We start from the raw sequence: 17,751 nt of genomic DNA on the forward strand, positions 1-17,751 counted from the left end.
CTTCGCCCCCTCCCCTCCTCCTACTTCCCTCCCCTCCAATTCTTCCCGCCCGTCCATTATCTCTAACACCCCCCCCCACACACACACACACACCACACACGCTCCTCGCGCGCGCTTTTCTCTCCCCTTCTCCCGCCAACCCTCCATTTGGGGGCGCCCCTTCCTCACGCTCCCCTCCCCCCCCCCAACGGCTCCCGCCTCATCGCTTCCCGCCTTTTCCCCCGCCCGGTTGTTGTTCTCCCGCTCCTCATCCCCGTCCTCCTCCTCCTCCCTCGGTGTCGTCCTCCCTCCCTTCCTTCCTTCCCTCCCTCCCGGCTGCAGGCGGAGCGGGCCCGGCAGGAGGCGGAGGCGGAGGAGGAGCGGTCGGCCGCACGTCCCCCCGGCCGGCCGAGCGGCCCCCCCGCCATGGGTCGGAAGCGCTGCGTGGGGGGAGACGGCTCCAAGATGGCGGCGGGTTGCTGCGGGGTGAAGAAGCAGAAACTCTCCAGCTCCCCTCCGTCGGGCTCGGCCGGCCCGGGCGGCTCCCACTGCGGCGGGGCGGCGGCAGCGGGGGGCGGCGGCGGCTGCGAGCCGGGGTCGCTCCCCGCGCCGGGCAGCAGCGCCCGCCTCAACGGCCTCGGGGGGCTGGCGGGGGGCGCCGCCGGCTGCGCCCTGGCTCCGCCGCTGCCGCCCAGCTGCGGCGGGGGCCCCGGCGGCCTCTCCAGCCCGGCCGCAGCCGCGCTCCTCTCCTCGCCCGGGGCCGGGCCCGGCGGCTGCAGGAAGATGGTGGTGTCGGCCGAGATGTGCTGCTTCTGCTTCGACGTGCTCTACTGTCACCTGTACGGCTACCAGCCCCCGCGGAGCCCCCGCTTCACCAACGACCCGTAGTAAGTAGCAGCAGCAGCAGCAGCCCCGGCCCGCTCCGGCTGCGGGGCGCCTGCTTCTCCGCTGACCTCTGGCCGGCCTGGACGCTCCTCCCTCGGCGGCGCCCTCGGGAGTCTGGGAGGCTGCAGCAGCAACAGCCCCCCCCCCCCCCCGCCGCCTAATAATTATTAATAATGAAAAAAACTGTTTGTTAGATGCAGCTCTCGCCAGGCTCATTAGGCGCTGGGCAAAGTAGATCTCGGGCAGCACGCGGCTTCTCCTGCTTCCCCCCCCCCCCCCCTGCATGCGTGTCTGGGAGGGATCCTCCAGATACTTTCTGGGATCTCTTCCCCCCCCCCCCCCCCCTTTGTCAGTAGTGAAGTGGATCTCTGCGCTGTTGACACGTTTTACTCAAAAGGATTTTTTGGGAGGCATTAAAAAAAAAAAAGGAGAGCGTTTTAGTTAATATCCAGGAACAACATTGGCTGTCTAACATGATTAAAGGGGTGAGCCCCTTTAATGATGTTAGACTGTCTGACGTTATTAAAGGGTCGTCTTCCTTTCCGGTAAATCTGGCATTGTTAGTGCGGTGGAAAGTATGGCTTAAAAAATAGTTCCCCCCCCCCCCCCTTTCTATAGAGTGTCTGGTGAGACTACCCATCTCCCCTCCTTTGAGCCTGCCATGTGTAAGAATCACTGTGCTTGTTAGTTACATGTTGTACTTTGAATGATTCATGTAGTGGTGAGTGTTGTTTTTAAAAAATACAGCTGCTTTTCTTTGCCACCTCAGAGTGTCTGTGAGGCACCCCCGCCCCCCAAAAATCTACCTCTGCAGAGTCCCCTGTGTCTGATAATGTTTATTAAGTGTACCGCTGTATCTTAAGGGACTTCCCATTGGGTACAATGCAAAATATGTGTAAAAGCTCAGCTGTTTCTTCACTCCATTTTTACTGTGATACCCTCATAAACCGCCTCTGCTGAGTCTCCCCCATGCTGAATGAGATTAGCTGATGTTATTAATTATCTGCAGTACTTTTTACTTATTAAACATCGCATGTTTTTAAAAGAACCTTGCTTGTAAATTTAGAGTCTTTAGAGACAGCAGAATGGTAAGTGGGGTGGCCCTCAGACTTGTGTACCTCCATGTAAGGGCTCTTCCAGGACGCAATGTCCTCAGACATCTAATCTCTTTTGCCCCAGAAGGTCCTGCTCTGGGGCAGAAAGATCTAATTATCTCTAGCAGATAACTCTCCTGGCATTCATGCTTCTCCACTCCCTGTTTTCAAGCTGTACAAACAACTTCTGATAACTGTTCTGGACTCCAAAACTGCAACAGTTAACCTCACACCAGAGACCTTTCTGTCTTTACTATTGGTTTTCTATGGCAGTCTTTGGTTAAGTTATCTCATTCCAGACCCCCCTCCCCCAATAAGTCTTCCATTCCTTTTATGTAGCTGCTTCACTGAGACCACCCCATGCAGCCTCAGATCATTTAGCAGTTCAACCATCCACCAGTGGTTGAGTATCCTGCTTCTCCCAGATCCCCCTTGGGCACTCTTGCAGTAGTCCTTGTGAATAATTCCTTGTGAATAATTCCTTGTGAATAAGTCCTTGTGAATAATTCCTCCTCCTGCTTTTATGTGGCTGCCAGCTCTTTTAGAGAACAGCCGTGTGCTGTAAGACAAATGTGGGGTTCCCAGCCACATGTTGTAAGACAAATGAGGGGTTCTCAGCCCTGTGTCATTCTGGTAATACTCTGGTATAGAGGGTGACTTCTAAAGGAGAATCAGCACATGCGAAAGGATACTTAAACCATCCCCTGCTAGCCCTTTTTTGACCCCCCTTCTAAAGTTAGAGAGCCCAGTGACGCAGAATGTTAAAGCTGCCGTACTGTAGTCCTAAGCTCTGCTCACGACCTGAGTTCAATCCCTGGTGGAAGCTGGGTTTTCAGGTAGCTGGCTCAAGGTTGACTCAGCCTTCCATCCGTCTGAGGTCGGTGAAATGAGTACCCAGCTTGCTGGGGGGAAAGTGTAGATGACTGGGGAAGGCAATGGCAAACCACCCTGTAAAAAGTCTGCTGTGAAAACGTTGTGAAAGCAGCGTCACCCCAGAGTCGGAAACAACTGGTGCTTGCACAGGGGACCTTTCCTTTCCTCCTAAAGTTGGCTTCTGAGGCTGGAAGAAAGCCCAACAAAGTATGTTTGTGAGAGGGAGTAGCTTTAGAAGGTGGGACAAGCATGAGAAGACAAGCATTGCCACCTGCTGATTCTTCCCTACAGCTCACCCTCTTCCCCACCCCCAGTGTGAGCCCTCAGCAATAGGAGTTTGAAAGTGCACATTTTCTGAAACAACATGTCACTCTGTCTTCAGAGCAGCTGCTTGGTGACTAGATTCACTCACCTTTCCATCTGCATTTTTTCTTGGATGTATAATTGTTGCTCTCTTTAGAGGTACTACCCAGTTAAGTGCAAATGCACAACTCATTTGGTGTATTCCTTGGTGATTTTTACCAGGGGTTTCCTTAAACCAGCCTCTGTCTGCTAGTTTTACATTAACCCATAAGTACCCTCCATGACGATAGATCCAGGTGGTAGCCGCCATGTTGGTCTGAAGCAGGGGTGGCCGAACTTGCTTAATGTAAGAGCCACATAGAATAAACACCAGATGTGTGAAAGCCGCAAAACATGTATATTGCACACGTCTTTATTAAAACTCATAGTACTCGCTTTGCACAGAAAGAGAAAAATACATATGTATTTAGTTTGCAACACGATCATGCTAGAAGAAGACTTCTTTAAAAACAAAAGCTGAGTATAACAGTCCCCTTAAGACCACAATAAGGAAAGGATAGGGAATTGTTTTGGGCACCAGTGGGAGAAGGAAACACATCTACCATATAAATCACTGACCACTGTTTGCATCATTATGCATCTTTGCCTTGAAACCAAGGTTAGTAAATACAGCTTCTACAAGAGCTATGAAACTTAGAGGGAACTCTGCACCACCCTCTTTCATTTCATCTCTCCTTCCAGTGGCTCCCTGTGCTCTGGCACTTTCTTTCCCTGCTCTGGGTCTCCAGGAGACCTCTGTGTTGGAGGAGAAGAGCTTTCAAGCCTGCCTGTTTCTCCCTCTTTCCTCGCTTCACATATGGTGGAAATAGTTGTCTATTATGGGTCAGCACTCAGAGGCTGAATGAGGTCCCAATCCTAAACATGCTTCCTTGAGAGTAAGGTAAAGGTAGTCCCCTGTGCAAGCACCAGTCGTTTTCGACTCTGGGGTGACGTTGCTTTCACAACATTTTCACGGTAGACTTTTTTATGGGGTGGTTTGCCATTGCCTTCCCCAGTCATCTACACTTTCCCCCCAGCAAGCTGGGTACTCATTTTACCGACCTCAGAAGGATGGAAGGCTGAGTGGACCTGGAGCCGGCTACCTGAACCCAGTTTTCGCTGGGATCGGACTCAGGTCGTGAGCAGAGGGCTCCGACTGCAGTACTGCAGCTTTACCACTCTGCACCACGGGGCTCTTACTTGAGAGTAAGCCTGCATTAAGTTTCTCCTTGACCTCCAGGAGTTGCACAGTGTTTGTGACAGAGCCGCTCCTGGTCTGAAGCAACAGAATAAAGTTAGTGTCCAGTAGCACCTTGAAGACCAACAAAGTTTTATTAACAGTATAAGCTTTCATGTGTACAGACACACTTCAGATACAATGAAACGGGAGAAAACAATTCAAACTTATAGAGAGGGTTGAAAAGCAAATTAGCATATAACATGGTTTGGACATTTTGAGACAAAGCAGGGACAACAAGTCAAGTGTACAGGGTCAACAGCTCTACGGGTCCAATTAAGTGGAAAAAACATTTGAAGAAATATGTCAGAATAGGAGATAAGTGTGTTTTCTCCCATTTCATCGTATCTGAAGAAGTGTGTGTGTACACACGGAAGCTTATGCCTCTAGCATAAGCCTCTAGTGACTATCCCCTTCTACAACATTTCACTGTTCCTGCATAGTTTTCCTCTATGATAGCCAGCCTCTGAAACTAGTCTCTTACAAGCAGTCTCTGGCATATCCGAAATTGTGTGACAGTTAAGAATCTTTCCCACAGACCTTTTTGAGTTGCATATAACTTTTCAGGCTGTAGTCCTATCTTCACTTGTTTGTGAGAGAGCATGATTTTGAACTCAACTGCCCCCCCCCCCCAGCAAACATGTATAGAATCTGCTGCATGTCTCACTTCATTAGCAACCCAATTGAATGTACCTTCAGCCTTTCAGCAGATTACTTACACAAAGGGAAGCATGAAGAGTCTTTTGTGTCAGGATTGGTACAGCTGGGTTGCATCAACCAAGCTACTAGCATGCGGGGTCTCAAAAGAGACGGAATGGGGGGAAGAGCCTACTGTAATGCCATTCTGCTTTCTCAGTAGAATCAAATTAGGTTTGTTTGGGCTGGTAGCTTTTCTCCCAACACATCCTTTGTACATCTATCTTTGCCTGTAAAACCTTAATAATCTCAGTCAAAAAATGTGTGTGAATCCTCTTGTCTTTGTATCTTCACAAGATTTTCTTAATAAGCACCAGAATTCTCATAATGAGGGACTGCCCTGAACAATTTAGGGAGAGTTTCCCAGTTTTATCCACTGACCTGTGAATGAGGGAAAGGCCGCAGCTCTGCATACAGTCCACTGGCATCTTCACAGGTTGTGGGTGTCAGTTGTGGGAAAGCCATCTTCAGAGAATACGTCAGTCCAGTTCCCTTTAACTCTCAGGCTAGGAATGTGGATTCAATATTAACATAAATACTTTTGTTACCCTTTTTACAAGTAAGGAAATTCTGACAGAAGGATGAATTAACAATGAAAAACAGATTCAGGTGGGTGGCACCTTGTGGGTCTGAAGCAATAGAACAATGTTTGAGTCCAGGGGCACCTGTAAGACCAACAAAATTTAATTCTGAATATAAGATTTCGTATGCATGCACACTTCTTCAGAAAAAAAAATACTGAAAAAGAGTTAGTTCACTCTTTTGTGGGCGATTTGGATTACTGAGCAAAAAAGGGACCTGAGAAAAAGGAGTTATTCCAGATGAATCGCTACAGAATGCCAGATGAATCGCTACAGAATGCCAGGGTGTGAGTTTTATGTAACATTGGAAACTTGATAGTACTGCCATATTGCCCCTGTATACACCAACCCACTTATTCAGCACTTTTTTCAACAGTGACCTTACAAGAGTGTGTGGTTTTCGCTTTGTTTGTATTACAATAGACTGTATATCCCTCTCTGATCCAGTAACCCCCAAGGTGCTGTCATTGGAACCTCATAATACTGTTAAATATGGTTGACAGCTCCCCCTTCAGTATGAAGCTTCTAAGCATTATGCTGTTCCTAAATGCTGCTCTACTTAATTTCTGTGCCTCTTGGACTGAGAACTCCTCCTAACTGTGTCATCAGTTTCTATACAGTTTCCTGTTCTCCTAGATATGTCACTTCCCAGTGACCACTTCTTGTGATGCAGTTGCTCTTGTCCTTATGTTGCACCCAGATTACCAAGACTGTGAGTACAGACAGGTGGTCACTTGAAAGGTTCCCTATGGCAGCTGTGGCCTCAGGAGGAGCTGGTCATCTATGGGCTTTGTCCATATGAGAAGCCTGGGGTCTCTGTGCCCTTTGTTTCTCCTGAATTTCAGAAGAGCATTGGGGGTATGATAATGGCTAGGCATGTAGCGTGGCTAGAATATTATACCTTTCTAAACAAATTTATTTAAAACATTCATATTTCCTCTTCCTAGCCTCATATAGGTCTCCAAGGGCAACTCATGACCACCAATTTAAGACATAAATTAACATAAATTAGCCCTCATCCAACGTGATAGCCAGCTCGCATCTGATACTGTGTTCCACTCCAGATAGGAAATAGCCGTCAACAAACTTGGCAACATGTGTGTGTGTGTGTGTGTTTGTGTATCTATATATGAACAGCCATATTGATTCAGACCGGAGGCCCATACAGTCCAGTATCCTGCTTTAAACAATGGTCAACAAGATACCTACAAGTATGGCACAAAAGTGAAAGCCCACCTCTGTTGTTGTCCCTTGGCACTGGTGTTGTGAGGGTTACTGCCTCCAAACAGGGAATTTCCTCTTACTCATCATGACTAATAAACATTAATGGACCTGTCCACCATGAACATATTTAAATTTCCTTTTATAGTCAATTAAACTGGTGTGGAGCTGGGGGACGGATTTAAGCAGGGTCCCTGATTGCTGTCTTGTCTTCAGCACCTGTTCTGTCTGACAGAAATGACTGGGGGGTGGGACAAGTCTAAGCAGCTCTAGTTTCACCAAAATCTTTAGCAGGCACACCCTGTTTTCTGTAATCAGGGCTGTGCATTTATTGCAGGAGCACACAATTTAGTATTGGGCATGGGATTCAGGCTCCTGGGAATCTCTGCCAGAGGGCTTCCAGGCAGCTGCCCAGCTTGGCTGCCTACTGTGTAGGATGGCTGGGTGGGTTGGGGGGAAGGGAAAGGTCAGGTGGTGTTGCCAGTAGGGTTGAGTTTGGTAGTTTGATGTACCCGCCCAGGATAGGGCAGAGCAATCAACCCAAATATCTGGCACATTTGATTAATCTGCAAGCATTATTCCCTGTGAGTGCCAGATAACAAAGCTTTTACTATATATACTTTGCAAAAGTCAAATGCGGGGTGGGGGTGGTGGGAGTGGCTTTGCCTCACAATGCCCATCGCCTTGCCAGAATTTTCCTGTTGTCAAAATACAGTTTAGTTGACTTTCATTCATTTGGTTTTAAAGGGGGATTAGGTCAACATAGGCAAAAATAAATACCCTGGGTGCTCTCCCTGCTTTGGCAGCTTCCTAAGTATCCAGTTCCTTCCCTCCTTATCCACTGAACCGTGTATTCCTGTAGACCCAAAAAAGCCTAAACTTCAAACCTCACCCAAAACCTCATTGACTGAAAACCTGCAGATGGAATTGGTCCTCCCTATTTCTTTTGTTCCCACTTTTAACATATATCAAATCATAGCACCATAGGGAGACCTCTCTTATATTTCAGTAAGGTAGTGTGAACTGTACTCACAGTACTGGCAGGTTAGCCGGCCATCTGGCCTCTTGTCTCCAAACAACCTCCTTTTTCAGTAGTTTGGAGAAGAATACGTGTATTTCTCCCCCCCCCCAACTACGCACAGATTTTTCTGTTGTTGGCTTTTTTTTTTTATAAAGAAACCCCATATTCAAGAATCATATTTGAGCTGCTCAACTTGTAAGGTGGATCATGACGGTTCACAGTTCAGTCCTCATGCTGAGGTCTACCATATAGCCGTCAGTTCCTGTGGAGCCCTGTTTCACTGCAGATAAGGACAAATCCTCCCCCCTCCCCCAATGTATTTTAGATGCTGTTCAGAAGAAATCTCTGTTCTGCTAGCATAATTTTTTAATGCATACATCACTTCTATTGCCCCCTCTTTTTCCGAAAGACAGTGATATGCAAGCCCTATCCACTTTATTAATGAAATACCATTTCCTCCCTTATTCTTGGTCCAAATCTCACCAAGGGATATTTCTCCATTTCATAGATTTTCATGGTATCCTTGCTTTAGTATCTCCTGGTTGTAATTATCTGCTCATCCTGTCTGGTACTATGCAAAGGTCTCAGGGTGGTATACATGGGCCTCCATTATATCTTCAGAAGAACCCAATGATTTTGGTAGGCTGACAGCAAGTGACAGGCCTCATAACCCATTTAGTTCAATGGATGAGTAAGAATTCAAACCCAGATCTTCCCAGCCCTAGTTTGACACTGTGGCCCGTTGTACCATACCTTCTTTTCATTCTCCGTTCCATGCCTGCTACCATCTCTGATTCTCAACTAGTTCTACTATTCATGATACCAGTAATGCATATTAATCTGCCGGAACAAAGTTTGAGTCCAGTGGCACCTTTAAGACCAACAGTGCTTAATTCTGGGTATAAGCTTTTGTGTGCATACATCTTTAGATACATTGAAACAAGACCTCCTCAACAATTACATATAGGTAGAGGAGGGGTTAGATGCCAGGAAGTGCAAATTAGAGTTAAGGTGTATAAGTAACTGTGATAAATATAGCTACGATTGGATTAAACCTGTGAATAGCAGCAAATTAGCATACAGATAATACAAGAGTTAACAATGATGTGAGAACTAAGTTTGAATCCTGTGGCACCTTTAAGACAAAGTTTAATTCTGGAAATAAGCGAGAATTCATGTGTAGTGAGATAAGAACCTGATATCTCTGTTAAGCCCTGGGGGTTCCATTGTCCTGAGTACTGTAATAACTTGTAATTCAGCAATCTCTCATTCCAGTCTGTTTCTAAAATTCCTTTGCAATAAAACATTTCTGCCAGCTTTGTCATCCCTATTGTATGGCTGCAGTAACTGTTTATTCCATGTTTGTTATGCTGGAGAAGCATATTGGTCCTTTTCTTCTGCCTAGCCTTTCTTAATGTTTATGTATGCAAGATGTGGGGACAGTCAGCTATTGCCTTGTTTCCCCAAACACTATAGTCTGGAGCAGTAGAAAAGAGCAAGAGTTCAGTAGCACCTTAAAAACTAACAACATTGGTGGCAGGGTATGAACTGTCATGAGTCACTGCTCACTTCTTCAGATTCAGCTGGTATATGAGTCCATCTGTCCTTATATCTTGGAGAGAGGAGTGATTTCAGATGTCAAATGACATCAGCAGGTGAATGACAGTAGTACGTATGGTTGGATTAGATGTGATATGCAGAGGGGTAGTAGGTATGGAGAAATCAGCATTGGTAATGAGACAGGCAACCTAGGTCTCAATTCATTCCAGGAGGATGCATTGTCTTGACCTTCTTATCAGTTGCAAATCAGCAGTCTCTCTAATCTCTCTTTGAAATTTCTTTGTAAGGGAACTGCTACTCTTCCTGCATTGTGCAGGAGGTTGGACTAGATGACCCTGGAGGTCCCTTCCAACTCTATGATTCTAGGTCAGCAACTTGATAACATAGAGCAGGGATGTTGAACTCATTTGTTATGAGGGATGGATCGGACATAAATGAGACCTTGTTGGGGCAGGCCATGTGTGTCATAAAATGTAATGCCAGGTAGCAGAGATATAAACTTTATAAAGGACACAGACAAACACAATTAAAGGTTATTTTAAAAACTTAAAACCTGCTTAAAAGATCAGCACTCTCACAATGTTTTGTTTATTTTACAGTCTCTGATAACTGGCACCTCTTTCTCTGAATTATTGCATCAAAATCTGGAGACAATGTCTCTGCTGTAGCAATCTTGAGTATGCTGTTCAGGTGTGTATCTGTAAGTTGCACACCTACTTTTGATTTATTGACATTCATTAAAGAAATCTCATAGTCAGTGCTTTGAGCCTAAGACCCAGAGGAAAACATGAAATGGCTGGGCATTGTGAGCTTTTGTACATAAGTTGCTTCATGTACTGGTCAACAACATGTGAAGGCACCAGTCTTCCCCAGAGAAAGAATTATAACTCTTACGAGGCAGTGCAAGAACAGAGAGACAACAATATACAGTGGTCAGTATCAGTCTACTTATTTGGGAAGCCTTGGTTAAAAATCCCCATTCTACAAAAGAAATGTGCTGAGTGAACTTGGTCTGGACCAGGGTTGGCCAAACTTGCTTAACATAAGAGCCACATAGAATAAATGTCAGACATTTGAGAGCTGCAAGATATGAATGTCAGATGTTTGAGAGCCAGAAGGCCAGGCAAGCAGGCAGCAGATGGATGGAGGAGAGGTGAAAAGAAAGCAACTTTAACTTTAAATGCATTCTCGCAGCTGCCAACAGGTTGATGAGGGCTTCAAGAGCCACACAATATGTGTGAAAGAGGCGCATATGGCTCCCGAGGCAAACTCAAGCGGCCTGACATAATGATATCTCTCTCTCTCTCCCTCCCTCCCTCTCTCCCTCTGTAGCAATGCAAAAAGCTCATACTTTGAATAAAACTTTGTTGGCCTTCAGGGTGCTTTGTATCTCTCCTATGGGACTGAGGGAACTAGCCAAAGGAAGCTCTGGCTCTTTTCCTCCTTCCCCAGGGGCGAGCAGGAGGAGGAACCTCAGCCAATAGTAGGAAGAGAGACTTGGCTCAGTAGGTCTGCTGTGTGATTGAGAGAGCCTGGCAATTCAAGCTCTCCCCCCTTCCTCCTCATGGAAGGAGCCTCAGCCAATGGAGAAAATAGAGGCTTTGCTGTTTAGCTCCTGTGGAAAGCAAGCTGTGATACAGAAGGAAGCAAGAGAGGAAGAAGGAAGCAGATTTGCTTGTGTGCCTGATATGAGCCCTGCAGGGGCCTGACCTTGGCTGCGTGTTTGACACCCCTGTCCTAGAAGGTTAAAAGGTTCCCTCATTGGTTTTTGAATGTTGTGGTTTCTAAAGTCAGACGTGTCCATTTATTCTTTGTCACAGGGACTGGCCTATTTGTCCAATGCGGAGAGTGGAAAGGCATTGCTGACACATAATGCCATAAATCACATTAGAGAATGAGCAGGAGATGGAATGGTTCATGTTGCTTGGTCCAGTGATGGTTTCGCTGGGATGTGTATGAGAGTGAAGTTGGCATCTTGGTGTGCTGAAGACCTTGGTACTATGTCCATGTTACTTTGCTGGTGAGAAGTTATTTTAGGTTAGCTGACTGTATGTAAGCAAGAAAAGGTCACCCTCCACCCGTGCCTGTGTGAGGGAAGTGCCACTATCTAGCATCTTGAACTATTGTCTGGGTTTGCTTTCATGATTATCCCTTATAGCAATATAAATACCATGAATGTTGCATAGTATCACTCTGTGTTTGAGGAACCAGAAATGGATTTTTGCTGATGAACACACTATCCAATGCATACTTCATGTTCTTAATGTTCTGTTTTCAGAAAGTTAGTTAATAACTGAAGGGATGCATTTTTTCCGAGGACAAGGTTGGTCTTTCTTCTGTTGTCCAAGTTTCATCATTTTTGTAGCTAAGGAGGAGCCTACCATCACTGCATAATATTCTTCTCACTGTGTTTGTCTTGGAGGCCAGCAATACTGAGGCAGATGGATTCTCACTTCTGGTCCAAGTTGAATCCCGGTGATCACTTTCACATGCTTATATTCTGCATGGGAACTTTGCTTTGGGTAGAGAAGGCGGTTGTTCATATAATTCATCTTTACACACCTTTTGATTCTATTTGATGAGATGAAATTGGCCTCATCTCTTTCTTGGTTACATTTCTGCTATGCTTGAAGTAGGACTTAATTTTTAAATCAAATCATCCTTTCAGTCCCTTTGTAAACATGGTCACTGGCTCTAGAAAACTTTACGCAGTATTAAATCCAAGTAGAACTCCCTTTTGACTTTGATCATCTTCATAGGTACCAGTTTTTGTAAAGACTGAATATAAAGGCTCTTGAAACTCTAACCAGTTATCTTTGAGGCTGTGTACTTGTAACATTATGTGTATATTAAAATCTGTTTTAAATAGTTGTAGTTACCTGTTTTATTTTATGCACTTAATTTGTACCCACCTTTCCCCCCATTGGGGACCCAAAGTTGCTTACATCATTCTTTTCTGCTTTCTGTCTTCATAACATCCCTCAGCTAGGCTGAGTTGTGTTACTGGCCCAGGGTCTTTGGCACAGTGGGATTCAAACCTGGGTCTCCTGGATTTACTTTGGTATTCTAATCATTGCACCATGCTGACTCTGTCTCACACAGGCCACCATTGCGATTTTAGCATTAAACAGGAATGAGTAGGAGCGGATAAGTCTCTGTCTCAGTAATGGTCTTGTGGATTCTCTTTTTCTTCCCTTTGCCATTTTTAGTTTTTTTAGTTTAGGGCTTTTTTCTCACCAGGGGAAGTGAGTGACTGTGCAATCCTATACAGTTTTTTTCCAGTCTGAGCTCATTGCTGTCAATGGGTTTAGACTGGAGAAACTCTGTGTAAGATTGTGTGACCCACTTAAAAAGAGCATAAGCAAATTAATAACCCTGCAAAACCTGGGACCCATTTTCACAGACTTTACAGCCATCTTTTGTGTTAGGAGCCACAGGTTGGGAAATGCTGCTCTAGCTGAGCTGTTCAAGGCAGTGAGGGAACCTTGCAGCCTTCTCCTTCTTTGCTGCCAGATGTCTCATCAGTTTGCTGTGACATTTTTGCTTGGCTCTTTGTGAATCAAATTGCTTGTCTCTGATCTGAATGCTACTGCTATGGCAGGGCCTGGACCTATGATATTTTAATACTCCTTTTAGTCACTTTTGCTTGAATAGATTTTCTGTTGTTGCGTAGGATGCAAAAAACAGTCTTGGACTGATCTTCCACTTAATGTTATCTATCCTCACTTATTACCTCTAGAGTAAGAATGTTAGCCCATTTGGTAATGGCACATTTGGTAAATTTAATTACTCAGGATAAGATGCTGGCTGTCTTTGTACAAGTAGCAGAACAGATGATGGGTATAGTCTTTGCTGTAAAAAACGGAAGTTCTCACTAGACCCAAAGGGTCTTGGAAATTGTTGGCCAGCATCTACTTTACCACTTACAAACAAGATTCATTCACAAGAGGTCCCAAACTCATTTTTCTGGATCTTTTTCTACCTGGACTTAGATCTATATAGAACTGATTTTTATCCAGAGGTGAGCAGGAGAAATGTGACCCTCTTGGTTAGCTAGACAGTGTTGTATGGTCTCCTGTAGGACTTGAGAGTTATTGGAGGGACACTGCTATTTTGTTCTGAATTTTGTTTAAAAGCATATGTCCTGACCTTGGATGACTTCAGTTTCAGGCTAATGGCAGCTGATGTGAAATCCTTTAAAACTTTGTTCTGTAGCTATTGCTTAATATCTGTAAGAAAATGATGGCTGGTTCATCTGCAAATTTGGAGAGTGGTGTTGTCAATAAGAAGATGACAGCTGACTATTTCATATGGATCTTGGAGCAGCTGTCTTGTTCTGTATCAATGCCTTCAGGCTGTTTTGGACTAGATGATTGTTAATGATCTTAGATAATCGAGATGAAAGTAATAATGGCTGTGATTTTTTTTTTGGGGGGGGGGTAATATTTGTGTTGAGAGATTCAGGTTCTCAGTCTAAGGATGTTTTTTGCCCAGCTCTGCTTTACCCCTGGATGATCAGGTGGCATCTGTGGCAAGGATACTTTCTGGTAATGGGTCCCCACTGGAGAACACCAGTTTATCAGTCATGCATTAGCAAAGCCACGGATTGGCTACTGTAGGTTCGGAAGGGAAGTACTTGGATTGTGATGAGAGTGGCTTCAGGATGCATACTGCAGTTATTTTGTGGGAGCTGCACTAGGGTTGTACGACATGGCATGTTCACTTCAAGGTGGCATTTATTGTAATGTTGTTAAAAACATAAAAAGAGCCCCGTGGCGCAGAGTGTTAAAGCTGCAGTACTGCAGTCCTAAGCTCTGCTCACGACCTGAGTTCGATACCCGGTAGAAGCTGGGTTTTCAGGTAGCCGGCTCAAGGTTGACTCAGCCTTCCATCCTTCCGAGGTCGGTAAAATAAGTACCAAGCTTGCTGGGGGGAAAGTGTAGATGACTGGGGAAGGCAATGGCAAACCACCCCGTAAAAAGTCTGCCGTAAAAACGTGAAAGCGATGTCACCCCAGAGTCAGAAACGACTGGTGCTCGCACAGGGGACCTTTCCTGTTAAAAACATAAGGTTAGTGTTCCTCCCTCCTTGAGAGTCCCCTCCTGTGAAGGTTCTGAGACAGCCTTGTTTTGGGTCCCCGGCAGCTGGGATGTGGTGTCTGTAAGGGCAAGTAGTGGGGCATTGGTTGACACCAAGTTAAAGAACTGTCTTCTAGAAGGGTAGTCTCAGCCTCAAGTTAAGCGTTCTAGGAGCATGTGGCCAAAAATATGTATTGGGTGGGGGAGGGGTTTCATTAGTTTGTTGTTGGCTTTAGATTAATGTGTGCCACCTTGAAAAAAGACTTTTGGAAAAGCAATATATTAATATTGAAACAAAAATATATTGCCAAATTACTGCAAATTTCTTCAAATGTGATAGAGCAAGCAGTTATATTTAATAATGCTTTCCTTTGTATGTTATAATGGTATAATGTATCCACACTGTGGATAAACTGTATCCACACAGTTTACCATCTAAAGAAGTAGTAATAAACAATATAACATCCTTGTTCAACTTCCGAGTGGCTAACAGGGAGGAAAGAGCTGTACAGAATTTCTGCATTCTGCTGTTAAAGCTTTTGATTGGTGTAATAATAGTAAAAATAATCAGTTTGGGATTTGAGTTGGCACAAATGTAAGCTAAATTTGTGAGATGGAAATGACTGCAAAGGTCTTGAATTTGTTCTACAGTTCACTCCCTTTTCCTCCCACAGCTTTTGGTTGTCTTCAGCTTTCTTTTACTCTGTTTAAACTTGCCTAAGAAGTAGCAAAGCTATATAGTAAATACTCCTCTGATCTCTTACACCAGGGGTGGGGAACCTCTGTCCCAAGGGCTGTATGCGGCCCTCGAGGTCACTTGGCCTGGCAGGCCGGTTAGAATTGCTGCAGGGCCTGGAAAAGTTACTGTCCTGGTTCAGTTTGCACTTGATTATCTCAGATGGTGTGGCTTAATATGCTATTGAGTGTGTGACGTAATATGCTAATATCAGGGGATGTGGCCTGAATCATTCTCCCTTGGCGGATTACTGTTTTTTAAGTTGATAATTTTTTATGGCCCGCGAATGATGTTATAAATATCCATATGGCCCTTGGCAGAAAAAAGGTTCTCCACCCCTGTTCTTACACCTTCAAGCCTTTCTTCTTTCAAACATTTCAAAACTGCTGATAGCTATCATAGGTATATTGCTGAAAGGCTGCTTTAAGCTAATCACTGGCTTGTGTTCTGCATTGTTTGCATATGACTTCACTGGCTAATACAGAGGAATGTGTCTCTTATATATTGTCCTGTTTGCTTGCCTCCTGGTTTGGGTATCTGCCTTTCTCTGTCTGGCTCTTTGTCTCAGTTGAGCAGCTCCTAGGAATGGCTGAAGTTGCTTGGGTTACTATTGATAAACTTTTTTTTGCTACTTTGATTTTTTCTTATTTTTTCCCATATCAAGCTGCAGCCAATTTATTGCAACTTGATAGGTTTTCAAGGCAAGAGACATTCAGAAATGATTTGCCATTACCTGTCTCTTTGTAGTGACCATAGACTTCCTTGGTGGTCTCCCATCCAAGTATTAAACAGGGCTGACCCTGCTTCGCTTCTGAGATTGGGCTAGCCTGGGCTCTCCGGGTCAGATGTAGAATTGTGTTTTTGGGAAGCCAGATGTCTAAAGAGATCATGATAAAATAAACCATCATCCAGGCTGTTTCACCTTTTGTTTTGCCATTAATAACAAAAAGTAATGGCAAATAAAGTTTTAAATAAAAATAGTTTCCTGACTACTAAGAGTCTACGCATTCTCTCTCTGGCTTGGCTCAGGCAGTGATTCAAATCCCAGTAGGAAGAAACAAATCAAGGTATGTATGTGCTATCCCTTTGTTTCCTGCTTAGTTCTCCGGCTGTAGTTTCTCATAGCATCCAAATTATGAAACATCATTTCTGATTTGGTGGGCAAATTCTAACCATAGTCTACTGATTTGGATATTGTGTTAAACTGCAGTAGGCACTAAACAGGGGTTGGAGTGGGGAACCGTACATGAGAGGAAACAGAGTGTGAGCTTTTAGCTCTGCATTTTCCTCCAAGTTTTGGAAACTGATGACTGGATCCACCAATGTGTAGCTTGTCCTTGAAATGTGATGCCTCCAGTTTGGTTGGGGACCATGGTAGAGAGGAAGATGGCTTTAACTCATTCCTTAACACTGTTTTCCTAATTCCACGTTCCCCTTCCCTGCCAACTTATTAGAAGTCCCAGTAGGAAGAAAAGATGGATAAATCGTGCCTGTCTTTTCCCTGCTGGAGCTAATAGCATGGCAGAAAAGCTGACCGTTTCCCTTTCCTTTCCAGCCCTACTTCTAAAGCTAAACTATACATTGATGGATCCAATCACAGATGCCCAGTGTTTCATCTAGTCTGGCTCTGAGCTGAAACTTAATGGTGACAATGTTGTGTTATTGAGTGTTCCCATAGTTTAGTGCCCAGATAAATCAGTATACATAGTCTTTTTATCCAGTGCATCTTTCACAGGGTTCCTGTAGAAACCTTAGATGGTGGATGGGTGTGGGATTTGTTCCAATTCTAAATTCATAAGTAGCCTTGTGGCCCTATAAGGGCTCCCAAAGTGGCTCCTTGTACGAGATAAAGTATTGCCAGCTCCACACAATAATAGATCTCAAATGGAGGGTAGCAGTATGCAGTTTGATACTCCTTAAGTTACTTACTTTACTAGTATTTAAAGTTCTTCAGAGAGCCAGTTTGGTGTTGTGGTTAAGTGTGCAGACTCTTATCTATCCCAGGAGTTGTCCTTGAAAGGGCAGCTGCTGTGAGAGCCCTCTCAGCCCCACCCACCTCACAGGGTGTCTATTGCGGGGGGAGAAGATATAAGAGATTGTAAGCCGCTCTGAGTCTCTGATTCAGAGAGAAGGGCGGGGTATAAATCTGCAGTCTCCTCCTCCTCCCCCCAATTTGGCCTGATACAATTCAAAGTTCTGGGGTTAACCTATAGAGCTCTAGGGTAATTGAAGGACTATCTTCCCCCACATGAAACTCACCCAACAGTTAAGATACTCAGCAGAGGTTGTGCCTTACTCCCATCCCTTATGAAATTAGGCTGACTGTAAGAGATAAGCAACTTGTTTATGGAAGCTGGAGGAGGGGGAGGGATGGATCTTTCCCATCTTGGTCAAAGTCTATCTGTTAACTTTGCCTTTGGTTGGTGGTTGTGGTGACATAATGCTGCT

The 17,751-nt window shown here is 44.8% G+C and overlaps 1 protein-coding gene across 2 annotated transcripts in view; it reads left to right on the forward strand.

Moving 5' to 3' along the window:
• Positions 1 to 364: 364 nt before the first annotated feature.
• AMMECR1 (AMMECR nuclear protein 1) overlaps positions 365 to 17,751 on the forward strand; it is a 149,121-nt gene continuing 131,734 nt past the window's right edge. The window contains exon 1 of one of the 2 annotated variants that reach the window (XM_060249232.1): positions 365 to 866. In XM_060249232.1, coding sequence (XP_060105215.1) covers positions 406 to 866 — 461 coding nt within the window. In that variant the 5' untranslated portion in view covers positions 365 to 405. The remainder of the gene's footprint in view (positions 867 to 17,751) is intronic. The other variant, XM_060249231.1, reaches the window with a different exon arrangement.

Source organism: Heteronotia binoei, chromosome 11 (assembly GCF_032191835.1).
Source record: "Heteronotia binoei isolate CCM8104 ecotype False Entrance Well chromosome 11, APGP_CSIRO_Hbin_v1, whole genome shotgun sequence".
Lineage (NCBI taxonomy): Eukaryota > Metazoa > Chordata > Lepidosauria > Squamata > Gekkonidae > Heteronotia > Heteronotia binoei.